This window comes from Lycium ferocissimum, chromosome 5 (assembly GCF_029784015.1).
Source record: "Lycium ferocissimum isolate CSIRO_LF1 chromosome 5, AGI_CSIRO_Lferr_CH_V1, whole genome shotgun sequence".
NCBI lineage: Eukaryota > Viridiplantae > Streptophyta > Magnoliopsida > Solanales > Solanaceae > Lycium > Lycium ferocissimum.
Genome location: NC_081346.1, coordinates 21245200 through 21265497, shown reverse-complemented (window position 1 = coordinate 21265497; position 20298 = coordinate 21245200). Strand labels below are relative to the sequence as shown.

The following is a 20298-nucleotide window of genomic DNA, read 5'->3' as shown; positions in this document are numbered from 1 at the left end:
GCTTCAAGCTTTTCTGGCAGTGGTTTATGTAGTAGTCATTAGTCGGCCTTATAAAGTTCACTAAGCCGTACTTTGGTTTCCCATTCACTTGTTCAATCGGAAATAATGTCAACATTCTATAAGCGACTTGACCGGTCTTTGTCCATTTAATGTCCAAAACTATGCCAAATGTTAATGCACTTAGCTAGTTCTTATGTTGGAAGACGTTATCTGAGGCAGGGCCAGCCCAAGCTTATAAGTTACGTATTCACGTGAATTAAGTAGCTTTTGCCCAGAACAATGTAAATGTATTAAAAAATTCACTAAATGTCTATAAATATTTGATTGTGAACCCATTTGTTATTTTATCTTAATTTGAGGTCGCTATAAAGAATCCATAAACTTCAAATTCTGAATTCAGCTATGAATTCTGAGACATAATGTTTGTTCCTACTTGGTGTTATCTCGACATTTAACACACTAGACTCTCAAACCCTAACATCCAAATACAAAAACCAAATAATTTAGAATTAGTAACTAAAAGTGGAACAAACTTTCTCTCTCTAGGATGGCTCGTCTCTCTCGGTGCATGTTAAGCTAACGTGCGCCATCCATGGGGAAGAGGGCGCGTCACCCATCTGAGAAAGCTCGAATGGCTATGGCTGACGCACAAGCACAACGAGGTAAAGGGAAGGTAAATTCGCAGAGGAAAGGAACTGGTGTTTCTGGTTCAAATGGAACAACACAGAACTCGCAGGAACAAGGTATGACCCAGCAATTGCGGGAACAAGATATGACTCCGGGAAGGAGTGTAGGTGTGGAATTAACCGTAGAAACAAGTGATATAGTGGTGAAATTGGGGGAATCAGCTAGATCTAACTCAGATCTGAGCAACTCTGCCACCATCGTGGAGAAATCGGTGACAACAAACAATGATGAAGTGATTCAGAAGGAAGCAGTGGTTCACACTAAGGGCATTGATAAAGCTCAGAGTAAAATTGCTCAGGAGCAGTGGAATGAAATGCTCCAAGCTACTGAAGCGGCTGCTGCTCCCTCTTCTAGCGGTAAGAAATTATGGGCTGATACAGTTGAAGAGGAAGAGACCACTATTCCGGTAAGGAAGGCTTCAATTTGGGATGATTTTGAAATCTCAAAAATGTCTAATGATGGGTTTAAGCTCGAATATGTAGCTCCTACAACATATGATAGTTCTCCTATTGTTGAGATAGAAATCGATGACATAAGCTCTGTAATAACATATTGGAAGGATCTTTGTGGTTTGCTACGTTTTGGGTGTATATCCCCCATTTGCTGTTCTGCAGGGATGTATTCAGAGACAGTGGGCCAAACATGGGATTAATAAGATCTCTATGTTGAGGAATGGTATTGTTCTTGTCAGATTTAACAATGCAGCAGGCAAGAATGCAGTCATTGAAGGGGGCATATATCATTTTGACAACAAACCGTTCATTGTGAAAGCTTGGTGTCCGGATATGGAATTCACACGAGAAGAATTGCTAACTGTGCCCATTTGGGTAAAATTTCCAGGTTTGGATTTCAAATATTGGAGTCCAAAGGGGTTAAGCAAAATTGGTAGCCTAGTGGGTAAGTCACTGATGGTGGACCAATGTACTGAGAAGAAATTTGGACTTAACTATGCAAGAATGTTGGTAGAGGTTGACATGAATTCAAATCTGCCTGAGACTATACCCTTCAGGAATGAGAAAGGGGTTTTGATCAGGCAACAGGTGCAATATGATTGGAAACCTATTCTAAACACTGCAAAAAATATGGTCATGCTGAAAAGGATTGCAGGAAAAAGCAAGGTCCTCGGAAGATGGATCAGAGTGTGCAGGTTCCTAAGCAAGCTCAGAAAGGCATGTATGAGAAGCAAGTGGGGCCTAGGCATCAGGAGCAGCAAGGGAAAGATCAGAGGGTGGATGATAATAGTACCAAATCTCAAGTGGCTGTAGTGAGCTCATTAAATCAGACCACTGATGGGAGTGCACAAACTCAGGGACTAGTGCAACCACAGGAACCTAAACAACAGCAGAATAAACTTGGTTGGAGTACTCCAATGAACAGTACCAGAATGCAGCAGTCAAAAACCCAGCAAGTAGAAAAGTCCAGCCAGAACCAGACTAGAACAGTGACCATGAAGCATGTTATAGCAAAGTCGGTTTCAAATATGAGAAGTCCACCAATTCCCCAAACTGGGAATGGTTAATTTCTTATGTTGGAACGTTCGGGGGCTTAATGCCCCAAATAAGCAGCAGGAGGTTAAAATCCTGTGTAATAAGGAAAAATCGAACTTCATTTGCTTGTTAGAAACTAAAGTAAAAAAGAATAAGGTGGACAGCATCACTAATAAGCTGTTTGGAGGATGGCAAGTGTTAACAAATTTGGATTTCCATTTTAATGGTAGAATTCTGTTGGTTTGGAGGCCTGATTTCTACAGGGTATCTGCTATAGACATAACGGCTCAGTCAATAACTTGTGATGTGTTTGACATTTCACTCCAATTGAGTTTTCAGTTAACAGTAGTATATGCTTTCAATTCTAAGGAGGCGAGGAAGGATCTTTGGGATACCCTAACTAGGCTAAGTTCTTGTTCTAAACCTTGGCTAGTCATGGGGGATTTTAATTCAGTTTTGCATCCAGAGGATCGGATTGGAGGAAATCCTGTTGGATGGGCAGAGATTGTGGACTTTCACACTTGCGTGGACACTTGTGGTTTGATTGAGCACCCTCACCAGGGAAATAAATATACTTGGAATGAAAAAGGGAATGATCAGAGGATTTTCTCAAAAATTGACTGGATTCTCATCAATAATGAGTGGCTGACTTCTATGCCTTCTTGCAACGCAATGTTCTTACCAGAAGGCATAAGTGACCACTGCCCTGCCAAGTTTACTGTAGCTGATGATAGACCACTGAGGAGGAAATCTTTTTTATTTTGCAATACATGGGCTCATCATCCTCAATTCCTAGAGGTTGTTAAAGCTGGGTGGGAGGTTCATGTCGATGGTTGTTTGATGCATAAAGTGGTTAGAAAACTGAAATTGTTGAAGAAAAGTTTGAAAGCTTTGAATGGGCAGTTTTTCAGGAACATAGAAGTAGAGGCTAGAGAAGACAGGGAAGCACTGCTACAAGCTCAAACTCAGCTTCAGGCCAACCCTCAGTGTAGGTTAATGCAGCAAATAGAAAGGGAGAAATACTTGAAGTTTAGATTAAGCTCGTACCTGGCTGAACTGTTTCTACAGCAAAGGGCTAAAGCAACTTGGATCAAGGCGGGGATGATAACTCAAGGTACTTTTACTCTGTGATCAGGCATAGAAAACTTAAGCAGTCTACTACACAGCTTAAGGATGACCAAGGTGTTTGGCAGAATGACCCTGATATCGTTGCAAATTTATTTGTAAAATATTATGAGGAGCTGCTAGGGCAAAAAGTGAGTACTAGAATTGGTGCTTTTTGTAGCTTCATTAGGCAAGGGCCACTTTTGTCTGAAGATCACCAGAATGCTTTGATGCTACCTTTCAATGATAAGGATGTGAAAAGTGCAATTTTCCAGATTGATAGTAATAAAAATCCAGGTCCAGATGGCTACAATAGTGGTTTTTTCAAGGCTGCTTGGACAGTGGTGGGCAAAGATATTTCAGAGGCTATATTGCAGTTTTTTCAAAATGGTAAACTGTTGAAACAACTAAATTCCACCAATATTGCGTTAATCCCTAAGGTAGATAACCCTGAAGTTCTTTTGCACAATTTCGACCTATTTTATGTTGCAATGTCATATACAAAACCATTTCCAAGTTGATTTGTCTAAGATTGAAGGAGGCAGTAAGCATCATTGTGGCAGAGAACCAAGCTGCATTTGTGCAAGGGAGGTCTCTTGTCCATAATGTGCTTATTTGTCATGATTTACTTCGACATTACAACAGGAAAACTTCCCCGAGGTGTTTAATGAAAATTGACTTGAGAAAGGAGTATGATATGGTCAGCTGGGATTTTCTAAAGGAAGCTCTAATAGGATATGGATTTCCATCTGAGTTTGTACACCTGGTTATGACATGTGTATCATCGCCTTATTTTTCTGTTAAGGTAAATGGTGAGGGACATGGGTATTTTGCTGGGAAGCGGGGAGTAAGACAAGGGGATCCCATGTCTCCCTTATTGTTTGTGTTAGTTATGGAATATCTGTCAAGGGTGTTGAAGAATATGAGTGAATTACCTGACTTCAGGTTCCACTCGATGTGTAAGAACCAGAAATTAACTCATTTGGTCTTTGCCGATGACCTTATGATCTTTTGTAAGGGTGATACCAAGTCCGTAACTAGAGTTATTGAAGCACTTACTCATTTTAGCCTCGTATCAGGCTTAGTTGCAAATATGGACAAGTCTAGTATTTTTATGGCTGGTATTGATAATGCTACTAGACTCTCCCTTTTAGAGATAACAGGTTTCTCCCAAGGGTCTTTCCCCATCAAGTATCTTGGGCTTCCTCTTTCTTCAAATAAGTGGACCAAGATGGACTGTAATGTACTGATTGCTAAGATCACAAGTAGAATCAACAATGGCTATTCCAAACAGCTTTCCTATGCGGGTCGATTACAGGTAGTATCAGCTGTTTTATTTTCTATTCATAATTTTTGGGGTGCAGTTTTTATACTTCCCCAGAGTGTGCTGAAAGAGGTGGATAGAAAATGTAGAGAATTTCTATGGGGGGCCACAGCAGATAAGAGGAAGGTAAATCTTGTTGCTTGGGACGCAGTATGTGTACCTAAATGCAATGGAGGGCTTAACATAAAGGGATGCAGGAACTGGAACTTAGCATCAGTAGGAAAGTTGCTATGGCAATTAGTGATAGATAAGGATTCATTATGGGTTAAATGGGTGCATGGGATCTATATGAAGGCTGACTTGACCATTTGGGAACATAAACCACCACAGGACTGTAGCTGGTATTGGAAAAAGCTAAATTCTCTAAAAGATGGCATGAGAGCATGGTATGCACAAGGGAGATATACTCTAACACCTAGAGGGAAGTACTCTATTACTAGGAGTTATTTGGCAATTGTTGGGGTTTCAAGGAAAATGGATCTTTCTTTGCTGAACTGATTTGGAGTAGTGTTGCACAACCTAAACATAGGTTTATTGTGTGGTTGGCAGTTAAAGGAAGATTGCTCACACAAGATAGATTGCTCAAGTTGCACATTCCGGTGGATGATTTAACCTGCGGCTTGTGTAATTCTGTAACTTTGGAGACTTCTCAACACCTGTTTGCAGAGTGTGTGTGGTTCAAAACTATTAGGGAGGCTCTGTTACAATGGGTGGGCATTCATTTGCATCAAGGTGCTTGATAGCGATTTTTACCGAGTATAAAAAGGAAGCATTGGAAGCAAATGCGAAGGAAGTTATTCTTCTTGTTTGGGGGCCATGATATACCATACTTGGATGGCTCGGAATAGGAAAATTTTTGACAGTTCACATGTACATACAGCGGGAGTGGTAACACAGATAAAGAAGGAAATAGTTGATAGATTAACTTTACCTTACTTGTATAAGAAGCTACATAGACTTAGCGGGATTATGCATAGAATATTGTGTAACTAGTTCTTTGGTTCTGTTGGAGGCTTAAAATCACTGCCAAGTGGGGGTGATTTTAGGTGCTCTTTAGGTTGTAATTCTGGTCTTTTGTTTAGTCAATGGTAATTTTTACAGTGTTACCAAAAAAACTAAAAGTGGTGCAATTTATTACAAATATACATTATTTAAGCTTATTTTCATAGTTCCAGCTAAAAGATGTAATCATATCATATTATATTAAAAGTGAGAAGCTCGTATCTTTAAAGTTGGATTACAATTTTGCCCCTGCAATAAAAGAAAATGCAATAAAACATCTAAAGAAAGAGGAACCTTCAATTAAATAACTTTTCATTACACTAAAAGTGAATCAGCGAATTAGAAATGGAGTAATTTAATGCTTGACAATCAAAATTCGTTGAATCCAAATTAAGATTGAGGGCATTGATACTCTCCTTTATTTACTTCCAAAAACATTTATCATCAAATTATTATAGAGAAATTAGAATCATATCATCATCATATTTTATATATTGTAAGTCGAAAGCCCCAAAGTGAAAAATTGAAAGACAAAAATGCGCATATAAAATTGATAAACCTTCATGCCCTTTAAAAATTACGTTATTCAATTCCTTAATCTACAGATTAACAAATTAATGTGGGCTCTCTGCCTCTCTCTCTTCGTTACTCTCAAAAGGTGGAAAGATGGAGGAGTTAAATGCATTCAATGTATATACCCCGTTCATTAATCATCTTAATCTTGAACATAAACGTAAGAATTGTCCATCTACGTAAATTTTCTTGATTAGTTATTATAGTTTTTATGTTTTGTTTTTTAATCTTCCATGATATGATGACAGTAACCTTTTCGCGTTGTCTCTTTATATTCTTTAGTCTCAGTTATTACTGTGGTTTATTCTACCCTCTGTTGTTTATTTCTTTCATCTTCCAAATATCATTAATTTTTTTTAACAGCTTTTCACCTTTTTATAGTTCTCTATAAAAGTGTAATCTATCAAACTCAAAGTGAAAGGCTTTCATAGTTGTATTCTACTTAACTCCTATATCGGTATTTTCTATGTTCTTTTAGTAATTATCGTGTATTTTGATGAAAGTATAATATGTTCATTTTGATGATAATTATGTTCATTTTGATTTTGTGTTGTCCATCTTTTTTACAGGGATTTTGTAACCATAAGTTCATCGTTACTACTTAATTACACTTCAATCGGAGTGGTCAGTATTTCTCTCCCCAGTTTTATATATATATTTTTTAACGTTATGTATTTGGGTTCACAGTTGTGGGAAAGTTCTTGATTGGTTATTTTATTTTGCTTATTGGTTTGTTTTTCCTTTTCAGAATTTGGATGTTCCATTCTGTCAGAAAGCTTCTGTTTGATGTATTTTTCCAGCTAAATATGTTCTTGAAAATCTGGTGAAGATTATTGTGAGGAGGTAATTGTACGATCAATAAAAGATTTAGTGGTCAATAAAGTGGGTGAAAACTATGAGATGATGATTTTCAGCATAGGCAGAAAAAGTTATGATAGTTTGCTTTTGAATAAATCTTGATAGGTAGAATTATCCGTACTTGTATTGGTGAGAGATAGTATAAGTGCCAGTCATGGCCGGAACAAGCTGATATGGAGACCACCTAAAATTATTTTGTGGATTATATTGTTGGTTGAAAAGCGAATCTTGTGAGCCTTCTTGTCTGCTAATGAAAAATAGAAAGAAGTTTATCCTTTTTTTTTTTCTTTTTTTTTTGTTTTAATAACGGTAGAGTCAGCAACTTGCACGCACCTCAATTAATTCACTAGGTACCTGTTTCCCCCAACCAACAAAAATATAAAATAACACTATCTACTAAACTCAGGCTTAGACATACAAAACGAAAGCACTTAACCAGTTAACCTTTTTTCACTTTTAAACACTGGTCTCCCATAATCCCTTTGAGCTTCGTTGTCCAGTAACAAGCCTAAGTGCAAAAAGTGTTGAGTACTTTTTTCATTTTTTGGTTGATAATTAATGAGAAGAAGTTGGAGACAAATGTAAATGGCAACTTAGTTTGCACTTGTACAACTTTTGTTTGTGCAATGCTAAGGAAATAATTGTCAATACTTTTTCTTGGAGAATTTAAATATTAAAGTGTTTTCAAAAAATTAGGCGAGAATATAACAGTTATATTACTATTCTTTTTGAAAAACTTAAAACTTTATAAGAATAGATATAAGAAATTTATTCATAAAGTAGACAAGATTATAGGAAAAAATTATATTATGAATGACTGCCTGCAAAATTTCTAATTTTCTTGTGGTTTCTAATAGAATTGTTTTCATATTCAATGGCTCATTACACATCATACCTAATGTAGTTGTAATATTATCTATATCATTAGAAACTAGTTAGTGTAATGGCACATATAGTGGTAGCCTAAATCCACTAATGCTCCCACCCCATCAGTTAAAAAGAAAGACGAATAGGAAGCACTAATAAATTCGATGTCATTTTACAAGCAAGAGTTAAAAGCGACGAGTGAAGAATCTAACTTGTCTTTTAATTAGCATCATATTTCATGGTGATAAAAAGTATGAAAGCAAGACAAATACATGCCCAATACAATCAGAAATTCAAGTTGGTTCTGTAAGCTATTTCTAGTTGGGATTAACTAGGAACTGCACACCAAAAAAAGTGATTCTTGTTGATCTAACCAAATTGGAAAACTTATAGGATTGAAGTATTCTATTTATGAAGAAAGAGCATCTAATTATATTGTACAAACACATTTACTAGATGCTCTATGCTACTTTAAACATCTAGTGTATCTCAAATAACCAACAAAGTGCACATCTTAGGGGTTCACTTTGTTTGGGTACATATATAAAACTCAACGTAAATAATACTAATGCATATATAACCGAAGCGAAAATCGATGTATAATTGGTAGAATAATTGATAAAATTTCATGAAATTGAAAGTAGACATTTAAAACCAAAATTAGTTCATATGATTGTTTTGGACTTCTTTTGACGGTCTAGAATGTTCCACTTCCTTTTGCAAGATAAAATACTATAGCACAATAAGTTAGCTGTACATCAAAAAGGTAAGAAAAATTGTCACAAGTAAGAAAGTAGAATTGTATATCATATCCATGGAGTGGCACGTGTCTGTCCCTAGCATATACAGATATTCAGATAATTAAAAAAAGGGGGTGCGTAATTTTAATAAGGAGTTTAAGCCTTATGCAAATATATTTGCACAATTAGATAGGGACAGATGCATAGTATATATAGTTGGGGGTTCAACTCAGTACTTTGCATCAAAACTTTGTAGGTATGTTAAGAAAGCTCTTTCATGTGTATAAATACAATTTTGAATTCAGTAACTCAAATGGTCAATAGATTCAGTTACATCCGGCACTCATAAGATTTTAATTCGTCTCTGCAATCGTATCATCTTCGTCTCTGCAATCGTATCATAGATAATGTAATTGCAAGTAAATTTTTAAGATAAATGTTTATTTGAACAGGATAAAATGATAACTAACCTTTTACAAATTAAAATTCACAGTTAATTAATTTATATATATATATATTTCCATGGTTGTGAGTGTATATAACTTGAAGGAAGGCCTTAGAGTAACAACAAAGTTAGTCTTTGTATGACCTATAAATCAGAGATTCGAACCGTAGAATCAGCCACTAATTTTTATATTAGGATAGGCTGCCTATGTGACACGTTCTTAGGGACTAAAGTATTTTTTTCCCATTATATATAACTTAAATTCTAACTTTAAGTGGGTGAAAAGTGATAAGCTTTCACTCCCTTTATCATCAGGCATGTCACAGGAGGCACTAATCAACAAAAAAAGGGAGTAGTCTATGGTCTCTTGGAAATTTGGATGCATGAGTAGGACGAACATTAATATTCAAAGTACGTACCAGAACCAAGGCAGAATAAGATTCAAGCATAACCGTAGAAACAGCTAATGCTCAGTCAAGGACAATAGAATTTTAATGGAATATATATAATAAGAGATGATGATGAATGGGGGACATCTCAAAAGATAATGCTGATATCAACCATGATATGAATGGTTCCTTTCCCTAATCACCTTTTCTTCTAAATGTTTGACCTCAAAAGTAGTACACCATTAATTTCACAAGTGGTATTCTGCAAATATATGGTACTCTCTCCGGTCATTTTTACTCGTCTTGTATGAAAAATTAAGAGATAATTTACTTTCATAGAGTTCAAGGGATTCTTAGTGTGCTGTACAATTTTTAAAGTATGTTTTATTGATTTCAATCATTAATTTAATTAGCAATAATTAGGGGTGAAATAGTAAAATTATCATTCTGTTTTTGACTCGTTAATAGACATGTCAAATCAATACATGACAAATAAAAATGAACGGAGGGAGTAATTTGTTTCACTCTTTTTATTCCTTTCATAAATAGACTCCTTCGAGTTATGTCGTGTGATCATTTATTCGACCTTTAATTAAAATCGGCGCGTGAGTCTAATTCTTTTATGATCGTGAAAATATTTTTTGACCGGGTGACGATGGGTTCTAACCTAGGCCCTCTGCATACATACTCTATATTTAGTGCACTAGACATTAAAGTTGCTAGAGATCACATTTTCATTTATTTATTTAATTTATAATCATGGTATTTAGATCAGTTTGCGCACATCTTGACTAATTTCATGGGATACCTGCTACCTTCCAAAAATTAGTAAATAGCTGAACAAGTACATTTTTATTTACTTCATTAGATCTTCAACATGCTTTTCACGTATAAGTCTGATTTTTGTTTTATGGATCTGTTAAAAACAATTCTGGTAATAGATCATGAAGGTGTGACTCAAACTCTAACTTTTTTTTTTTTTTTTTTTTTTTTTTTTATGTATAATGGGTGACCATCCTTTGAAGCTCTTGTGGAGGAATATCCTGGGTGCCTCTTGATGAAAAAAACTACTTATGTAATTACACTAAGTTTGTGCACATTACCATAGTAATATAAATATATAGTAGGAGCAGTGCACTTTCGTATCCAACCCGTTTGGCCATAAGAATTATTCACTTTTTTCCGGAATTTTTTTTCACTTTTTTCAAAAATTAGTGTTTGACCATAAAAATTCCAAATACAACTTAAAGTTGTATTTGAAATTTGAAAAACAAGAAAAACTTGATTTTCACTTTTTTACAACCAAAACCTTGTTGAAAAAGTACATTTCAACAAAAAAAAATACTATTTGCAAAAACTATGGCCAAACACAATTCCAAATCCTAAATTCCAAAAAAAAAAAAAAGTTTTTGATTTATATGGCCAAACGCCTACTTAGAATAAAATTGCCTTTGGAGTTCAAGAACATGAAGTGACGGTGATCTATACTTTGGCTCACTTAAAATTGGTATGGTTTGTCAAGGATTTCAATATTTCAGGCAAGATTTGCAATGAGCTTTACTAACTAATTCCACTTTATCAACTGGTCGACGTATGCCTTTTCGTTAACCTTAATTAATGCCTTACTAACTTGAAAATAAAGTCTTCAATATGACATACAGTATGAGAATAAGAATATTAAGAAACATTGAACCCCACTGAGGAGTAAGTGCAGTGAGATGGTTGGAATCTCTCTCCTTACGGGGTAGTTACGGGGGAGCTACGGATGTCGTGAGTTAATCCGAATTTTTTGTCGAAAAATGATATTCTATATATATATATATATATATAGTAGATGTTGAAGGGGAGTCTTAAAGCAATGATAAAGTTATTTCCGCATTGACCTACATTCCACAGATTCGAGGCGTGGAATCAGCCATTGATGCTTCAGGATAGGTTGCCTACGTTACACCTTCCAGGGACGCGGCTATTTCCCGGAGGCTGCATGAACGTGAGATGCTTCGCGCATCTATTTGAGTACTCCCATCTATATATATTTAGTAGATAGTGAATTCTCTTGATTTCTCCGTGTGTTTACTTTTTATATTTTGAATTTACTTAATGAAAATCCTATCTTCGCCTCTACGTCCACCGGTTACCTAAATCAGTGGTTTTCGAGACCGGAAAATGAAGAACTTCTTGATAAAGAGCGTTATGTTTCGCAAGCTTCTAAAATCTGCTTATTTTAAATAGTACTTTTTGCAGAACTGTTTTTCTAATAAAACGCTTTTGTATAGTAGTAATTTGTGTTTGACTACTCAAATTGAAAAACACGTTTGTTTATTAGAGCAACAGTTTGTGCTTGATCAAGGTTCCAAAGTGCTTCTGAAGCTAATTTTTCAGTTTATGAAAAACCACTTTGATTACTCAAAAACACTTACTTTTTCTTAAAAGCTTGGCCAAACACCTGAACTCACTAAAATAAGCATTTTTTTATTTCTCAGATGTTTGAAAAAACAAGATACTCCCTCCGTCCAATTTATGTAATATAGTTTGATTAGGCACAGAGTTTAAGAAAGAAATGAAGACTTTGAAACTTGTGGTTAAAAACAAGTTATAGATATTTGTGTGGCTATACATCATTTTATTAAGGATAAAAGGGAAATTTTTAAGTTAAATTATTTTTAAATATATAAATCTATTAGTATTCTTGTTGGACATACTAAAAAGGAAAGTGTATACGTAAATGTACAGAGTATTACTTCTTAGTGGACCAATCCGATGCAAATCCGGCTTAGGTGGTTTAGTGGCTAAGAACTGAACGCTTTAAACAAAAATTGAACGTGAAAAAATGGAGACACATACGTGTAAGTGACGTGAAAGTGAAACCCCCTGAAGATTAATTACGTTTACATCAGAATTAAATGGATAGTGGAAGTCCAGTAACATCTTCCACCAACACATAGAACAAATTTATTAATCTGGTAAAATAAGAATTCTTCAATTTTATGCTTTTCTTCTTTTGCATGCATCTCGTTCCCTCTCTCTGTCCTATTACCCAATAAAGCATTTTTAAATGGAGCATTTACAGTTAGAACAAATTTATTCCATAAAATACACTACCTGATACAAATTTATTCCATAAAATACACTACCTGATTAGCCTCCAATCATTTTTCCTAACACAAATTTTATTTTTTAATTAATTTCTTTTATTTTGATAATGATTGATCAGCTTCCACCCACAAATGTAGATAGATGTAGACGGTACTTGCTCTCTTTCTTAGGCAAAACCATATAGTATTTATAAGAGTTCAAGACAACAACCTTAAATACCTGCTTTTTAATTAGCACTTCTTCTGAACTAGCTAAGATTTATCATCCTTGGCAATTTTTTTCTTCAAAGAAATGGGTGATAGATTGCGTTTGGCAGTAGGAGTAATGGGTAAATCATATTTTTTATTTATTTATACAAATATGTTACTTTCATTTAATTAAATACTCCCTAGTACTACATGATAAACGTGCATTGTTTTTTTTATTTGTCACAGGGAATGTCGCCTCCATGTTGCTCTATGCTGCACCAATGTAACTATTTTCTATTACATTGTAAATAATGAGTTAAGTTGTAGTATATATATTGTCACATTAAAGATATTTTTATATTATCATGTCACTCAACAAAATCTACAGGTAAACCTCTTCAAATTTGAGATTCATAATTAATCTTGAAAATAAGACGGGTAACCTTCTATAATAGGTAAATGTCATTGACATGATGGTGTAATTTTTTTTTTTTTTTTTATGCTGATGGTGAAGAAAACTTAAACTCATTGTAATAATTCATTCAACCTCTTTCTTATCATTTTAGTTCTAATAATACCGTTTATATGGAGTAACGTTTTTAAATTTCTTTGTGTTTATTGGCAGGCTTACTTTCTCCCGAGTTATAAAAAAGAAGAAAACTGAAGGATTTTCATGTGTACCTTACGTACTAGCATTGTTCAATTGTTGTCTCTATACATGGTATGGTTTACCAGTAGTAAGTTATAGATGGGAAAATTTTCCACTGGTTACTATTAATGGAATAGGGATTCTTTTGGAGATCTCATTTATTCTCATCTATGTCTGGTTTTCTTCGGCTAAAGGAAAGGCAAGTTAAATATATCTACATTTATTTTCTGTATGATTTTTTTTTGTGTGTATAGCATAGTGCATGCATTATTAATTACTTTTTTTATTTATTAAAAAAAGCAGAAGGAAGTTGCAAAAATGGTGGTGCCTATTAGTCTAATATGCTTGGCAACAGGGATTATATCGGCTTTTTTATTTCATGATCACCGTAGTCGCAAGGTTTTTGTAGGCAGCGTTGGATTCGTAGCCTCAGTGGCTATGTATGCTTCCCCTCTAGTTGTTGTGGTAAGTCTTTTTTCATGAGTTTGTTGTCATCCAATTAAATCGACCTACACTGTTATAAACAATACAAATATGTTCATAACAAGTCTAATAAGATAAGATGAAAAATAGAGATTCGTAATTATAGTTAGTTAAATTGCACTGACAGTGATTTCTTTTAATGTTATAGTGTATATAACTTGAATCTTTTCTCCATCTACTTTTTTTTTTTTTTTTCGTTAAGTATAGTAGTTTAAGTTTTGATTATGCGGTTTGGCTCACCTCCAGTACTTCATCCCTCCATTTCCCCAAGTACAGCCTTAAAATTTCGCCACATGTCTCTTAAATAATCTAACGGATCAGATCTATTTGATTAACCAAAGATGTTTTAACCATGATAAAATATTCTCTCTCCTAGTCTCTCCAATTGTTGCTTTTATCATTTCTTTCTCAGAAAAGAAGATGAGTACTAATTTATGAGTTCTACCTTGTTGCAATTAAATTTAGTTGTTGTTGTTGGTTGTTTGCTAATGGAAGAAAATCAATGGCGAAACAGAGAGGGAAAACGAAAATTTCATAGTTTTTTGTGGGATTTTCACCTCCAAATTACATGCTTTGGTTCATTTTCACACGACCCCAATTTGAAGGATTGACTTCCTTTTTTTTTTTTTTTTTTTTTTTTTTGGGTCAATCGTTGTTGTTGATTTAACAGAAGACTTTTACTCTGTTTCTTGCACAATTAACAAATAACACATCTTTCCTTTAAATCATTCAAAAAAGAGAAGAACAAGATCCATAGGGTGCAACTGAAATATCAAATTTCAGAGAATGGAGTCAGTGATATGCACATTTGATTTGCGTTGCTTTGCAGATTATTTTTTTTTTTTTTTAACTCTAGTTAGACAATCAGTTAAGGAAATTAAATTTGGACCATTGATTGAAAAAGTGGACAGGTGTTGCTCATTTAAGGGTGTACTGGATGAAATGGAGGAGATCCCCACTGGAGGGGAGCCGAGTCCTTGATTATGTATTCTGGTATCGCAATATTATGCGACACGTAGAAAATAGTTTACGGCCATCAAAAGGGACTTGTTATTAAACTATTACTTCACGACACAGGACAATATCAACCAAAATGTATAGCACTTTATTACTTTTCATATTAGAAACAATTTGTTATATTATACTATCTATCTCATTGTTGCAAAGAAAATACGTAATGATGACAATAAACCTTAGGTAAGCTATACTCGAATCACCAAAAATATTATAGTACGTACACGATTTCTAAAATAATGTCAAACTACTTGTAAATTTTCTCTAATGATCAATAGTCCCATATATTTTTCTAATAATTAATTACTCATGTACGTGTGTACTTATTGGTTGATGATGACTGCAGAGACAAGTGATAAAGACAAAGAGCGTGGAGTTTATGCCATTTTACTTGTCAGTTTTCTCCTTTCTTGCTAGTGGTCTTTGGATGGCCTATGGATTACTCAGCCATGATCTCTTTCTAGCGGTTTGTCTACAACTTACTTTTGAATTTTTATTTTTTTGTCATACATAATATTCAAGAGCAATATACAGCTAGTTGAACATATCATTATGAATAATACAACTTCTCATTGAACTTCGGGGCAATTTTTTTTCTTCTTCAGTCTCCAAATCTGGTGGGAACACCCCTGTGCATCCTGCAACTTATACTGTATTGCAAGTACCGAAAGAACCCCATAAATGAATTAGCACCACAGAAATGGCCGGATCTGGAATTTAACGATGAGAAACTCAATCAAGAATTCCAGTTAGATGAGAAGAAGGAACCAGTCCTACTTGTCACTGAGAATCTCAACACCAAGATTTAAAGAAATTTTCGTATTCTATTAAGGTATATTATACATATCTCATTTTTTTTTTCCTTTTGTCTTTTGGATTTGTATATGTTCTCGCATGTGTGTTGTTGTCATCTATCTTGTTTACAACTTTTTTTCCGTCTTGTTATTGCTAAGTAGTAGTATTTATTATTTCATTTTTTGGACAAGCAGGTAATACCTTGCTCAAATCATTGAGTAGCACTCACCAACCAAGAATCAGGAAGCGGACCAAGAAATACAAAATGGTGACCCATATCATATACTACCTTGTTTTGACTGTGTGTAATCCTTTAATAACTTCTCTTGAGGAATTGGAAGAATTTACTTTGTGCCTGAAGCTTCTACTTATTTGTTCTTTTCTTTTTCGTTTCTATATTTCACTTTTGCTACGAGCGACTTTGACCCATCAATCACATATGTTGTCAGGCCAATAGGAACCATGTTTTTATTAGGAAATATAGAGTTTAGTACATAATCTTAAATTATCTCGTCTCATCAGTCACGATTAAGGAAAGTCTAATATGTGAAAGCTAATTGAATACTACATTCCGGATAAGAACTACTAATGGTCATTTTCTCTAGATCAATTCCACCGAACAGCAGATTTCAACCATAAGGAATTCCATGTAAAATATGAGCTTTTCTTTTTTTCTTCAAAAAAGCATCAGATTACCAAAAAAAGATCAGAAAAGCATCAGAATTTTGCCAGGAAAGTGGATGCAGATCCAAAAACTAATAGTCCTACTGTTTCTTAGGAACCCTTAAAAAAGTATGAGATTTTTCCCCAGAAGGCATCAGAATTACCAAAAAAGATCAGAAAAGCATCAGAATTATCCCACGAAAGTGGATGCAACTCCAAAACTAAGTCCTACTCTGTCTTAGGAAACCCCATGTAACCTATGAAATATTTTCCAAAAAAGGATATCAGAATTACCAAAAAAGATCAGAATTTTGCCGGGAAAGTGGGTATAGCTCCAGAAACTAATATTCCTACTATTTCTTAGGAATATGAAACGTATACCACTTTGTAATGGATTAAGTCAGAGGATAATGAAAGTAGAATATATACTGAGAATCCATCAAAATTGTGGAAGTGTATGACCAAGAACCAACAACATCTCAGAAATAAAATATCTCCTAACGCTTGAACCTATGCCTTTGAGCCAGGTATCAAGGCCTCATATATCAAATATTAGACATTGCGAACCCACAACTAGTTTTGATCTCAGGCACCCACCCAGGTGAAAGATCATTCTATGCACCAGAGCCAACCAATGCACAATTTTCGGTCATCAAATTCAATAATGAGATATAGAAGCGAGACAAGATTAATAAGATATAAAAGAAATGAAGCCCTGGAGGAAAACAGAGTTCCATATCGGTTTTTAATGCATAGAGAAGTCAAAACGGATATAGCAGCAAGAATACAAATGGCATAAATTTACATTATGCTGGTTGCATTTTTTTGTGACACAAAACTAATAAAATCAATCACACACCATGGATGCTAATTGCTATGCAATACCATCAGGAGGATTAACTAAGAGAGTAACTCATTTTCCACATATAATTTTGAAGAAGTACAATCAAAATTAATTTCGGAATCCACATTCGCTGTTAGGTTTTCCAAAGTTGAGTAAATTATATCACATAAAGGATGAGTTCTATTATCAACAGAGAAAAATTGAACCTTGTTGTTTAGTTCTATCCAACTATATCCCGGATCCTTCTTATACTGCAGTTTCTTCAATGCTTTCCGCACTCTCATTTTCTCCCACCACCTGCCAAATCCTGCATACATATTGGACATGATAACACAGCCGGATGTAGACTTGGGATCCAATGAGAACAGTTTCTCAGCCACCCTCTCACCAACTTCCACGTCCATCCAGAACCAACAAGCATTAAGCAGCGCAACAAAGATAACGCTGTCTGGTTCAATAGTCATTCTGTTAACAAGCTTCTCAGCTTCATGTAGATGGCCTGATCTACCAAGAAGATCCACCAAACACGTGTAGTGTTCCAGAGTAGGTGCTATACCATATCGTTCTTGCATTACGTGGAAAAGTCTTGTGCCCTCCCCCACCAAACCCACACAAGTACAAGCCAGTAAGACACCAACAAAGGTTGCTGCATTAGGATCGATCCCTTCATCTAACATTTGGTGAAAAAGTACAAGTGCCTCAGAGCCAAGCCCATAATGTGCATACCCATTAATCAGAGCCGTCCATGCTGCTACATTAGGAAATGCAATGCTGTGAAAGGATGCTTGGGCATCATTAAGGCTCCCACATTTGGAGTACATGTCAACAAGAGTTGTTCCAACATAGTTATTGGATTCGAATGGAGTCTTAATTAAATCTGTGTGAATCAATTGGCCTTGCTGAAGTGATCCAAGGCAGGAGCATGCGTGAAACAGGGCAGAAAATGTTGACCTAGTTTGGCTAATCGATAATCTTCTCATGGTTGTATACAACTTTAACGCACTCTCGTGTTGATGATTTTGGGTATATCCTGAAATCATAGAATTCCAGGTAACAGAATTTTCTTGTGCTTTCACTTCTTCAAAAAGCTCTACAGCTTTATCAATGTCACCATTCCTTGAGTATACAGAAATCATAGTATTGATGGAAGTTAAATTTCTATCTGGCATCTCCAGAAACAACCGTTTTGATTCCTCTACTTGACCAGACATGGCATATCCTTTGATCATCAAATTGTAAACATGATCCCGCTTGATCAATCCATCAAACAAATATCGAGATTCCTCAATCCTGCCCGCCGAAATTAGCCCCCCAATCAACAAGTTTGAATCATTTAAGGAAGGATTAACTAGTGCACTATAAACTAACATAGCATCATCAAGAACCTCACAATTACAATAAAAATCAATCAATGCACCAGAAACTGAATGATCCCACTCAAACCCAAACTTCACTACTAACCCATGAAGTGCCCTTCCCTCATATAAAGATCCCAATCTACCACAAACCCTCAAAACACAATCCAACGTAAATTCATTCGGGACAACTTTATTATCCTCTCTCATCGACCGAAACAACTCTAAAGCTTTCTGGCATCCACCTTCAACCTTTGAGTATCCAGAAATCAAAGTAGTCCAAGCAACAATATCACGAGTCGGCATTTTCCTAAAAAACTCCAAAGCATCAGTTAACAAGTTACATTTAACATACCCCACAAGCATCAAGCTCCATAACAACTCATTCTCATAATGCAATACATCAAATACCACCCTCGCATCTTCGATTTCATGACACGTGGAGTAAAAGTACAATAATGCACTACCCACAAGCTCAAAACTTTGATATCCAGATTTCAAAACTAGCCCATGAACTTGCTTACCACGATTTATCGACTGTGATCGAGCACAAACACTTAATACTGAGGAAAAAGTAGACTCATTCAGCTTTACATAACTGCTATGCATCAATGCAACTAAGGTTAAAGCTTCAGTGAACTTTTCCCATTCAGAGTAACCAGAAATCATGGTATTCCATGAGACAACAGTTCTCACGGGCATTTTGTCAAACAGGTTTCGAGCTTGTTGAAGTGAACCTTTTTTGGCTAGTTTCGTAATGGAAATGTTAGTGGAGACAACGTTGGACGTTGCTGGATAAGCATTATTACTATTGTAGCACATGTTTGAGCAAAATCTCAAACTCCCTTTCCAACGGTGATGCTTCCAGGTTCGCGTAAATGCCATTGGTCTTATAATCATTCTTATCCCTTCAAGACAAAAGGCGGCAAAAAAACGAATTTTCAAGATGGTGTCAATTTATGAGTTCTTTTTCTTGCTATAGTTAACGGACGGTTAGACTGACACAGTGAGCTGAGCTCCTGCAAAGCTTACATACAATATACGATCAATGTAGTTTGAAAAATGAATTACTCTCTCCGTCTCAATTTATATGACTGACTAAACACAAAATTTTAAAATTAAAATGAATTTTTTTAAAATTTATAATCTAAAAAAGTTATAGATATGTGGCTATCTGATAAAATGAAAAGTTTAAAATTAAAGTATTACTAAATATGAAAAGATATGATTCTTTTTTGACGAGTTAAAAAGGAAAGAGTGTCACAAAAATTTACGCTACTTTGATATTTAAGAGACACAGAATACACAGACTCAAACTGTTCGTTTGATACCTTAATTTAGAAAGTGACAATCTAGACACCTCTTATTACTTTAAGTGTGTTTGTTAAATTTAGTGTTTTAAAAGGCATTTTTTGACTGACTCTCGGGCTAGACGTATTAAAAATGCACTGAGGCGTATTGGCGGGGAGTAAATATCGGGGGGTGTAAATCCAAACTTTTTGGGCGTTTGCTTAATTGTAAGCCTCAGCATTTTCGGTGTTTATTGAGGCTTATGCCCCGAGAATTTTTCAAATTTGAGCTAAACTTACTTAATAAATTTTGTATAAAAAGATTAAATATCCAAAAGTTATATCATAGTAAAATCTTAAAAAGTCAAAAGTTTTTTTCTAATTGTTTATCTTAGTTTCATAATCTTTTCTCTTTGTTTTTTACGAAGTAACAGATACACTTTAGA

General features: G+C 35.0%; 2 protein-coding genes across 2 annotated transcripts; one reads left to right on the top strand and one right to left on the bottom strand.

Annotated features, from left to right (window-relative positions):
* Positions 1-12774: 12774 nt before the first annotated feature.
* Positions 12775-16072, top strand: LOC132058297 (bidirectional sugar transporter SWEET3b). Its single transcript, XM_059450843.1, has 7 exons — positions 12775-12900; positions 13007-13043; positions 13386-13608; positions 13713-13874; positions 15253-15372; positions 15512-15738; positions 15896-16072. The coding sequence occupies exons 1-6, from the start codon at positions 12864-12866 to the stop codon at positions 15713-15715; spliced, it is 783 nt and encodes a 260-aa protein (XP_059306826.1). The 5' UTR covers positions 12775-12863; the 3' UTR covers positions 15716-15738; positions 15896-16072.
* A 1188-nt stretch (positions 16073-17260) lies between these two features.
* On the bottom strand, positions 17261-20005 carry LOC132056461 (pentatricopeptide repeat-containing protein At2g13600-like). Its single transcript, XM_059448675.1, has one exon. It carries the CDS (start codon positions 19461-19463, stop codon positions 17265-17267), a length of 2199 nt encoding a protein of 732 aa, XP_059304658.1. The 5' UTR covers positions 19464-20005; the 3' UTR covers positions 17261-17264.
* Positions 20006-20298: the final 293 nt, after the last annotated feature.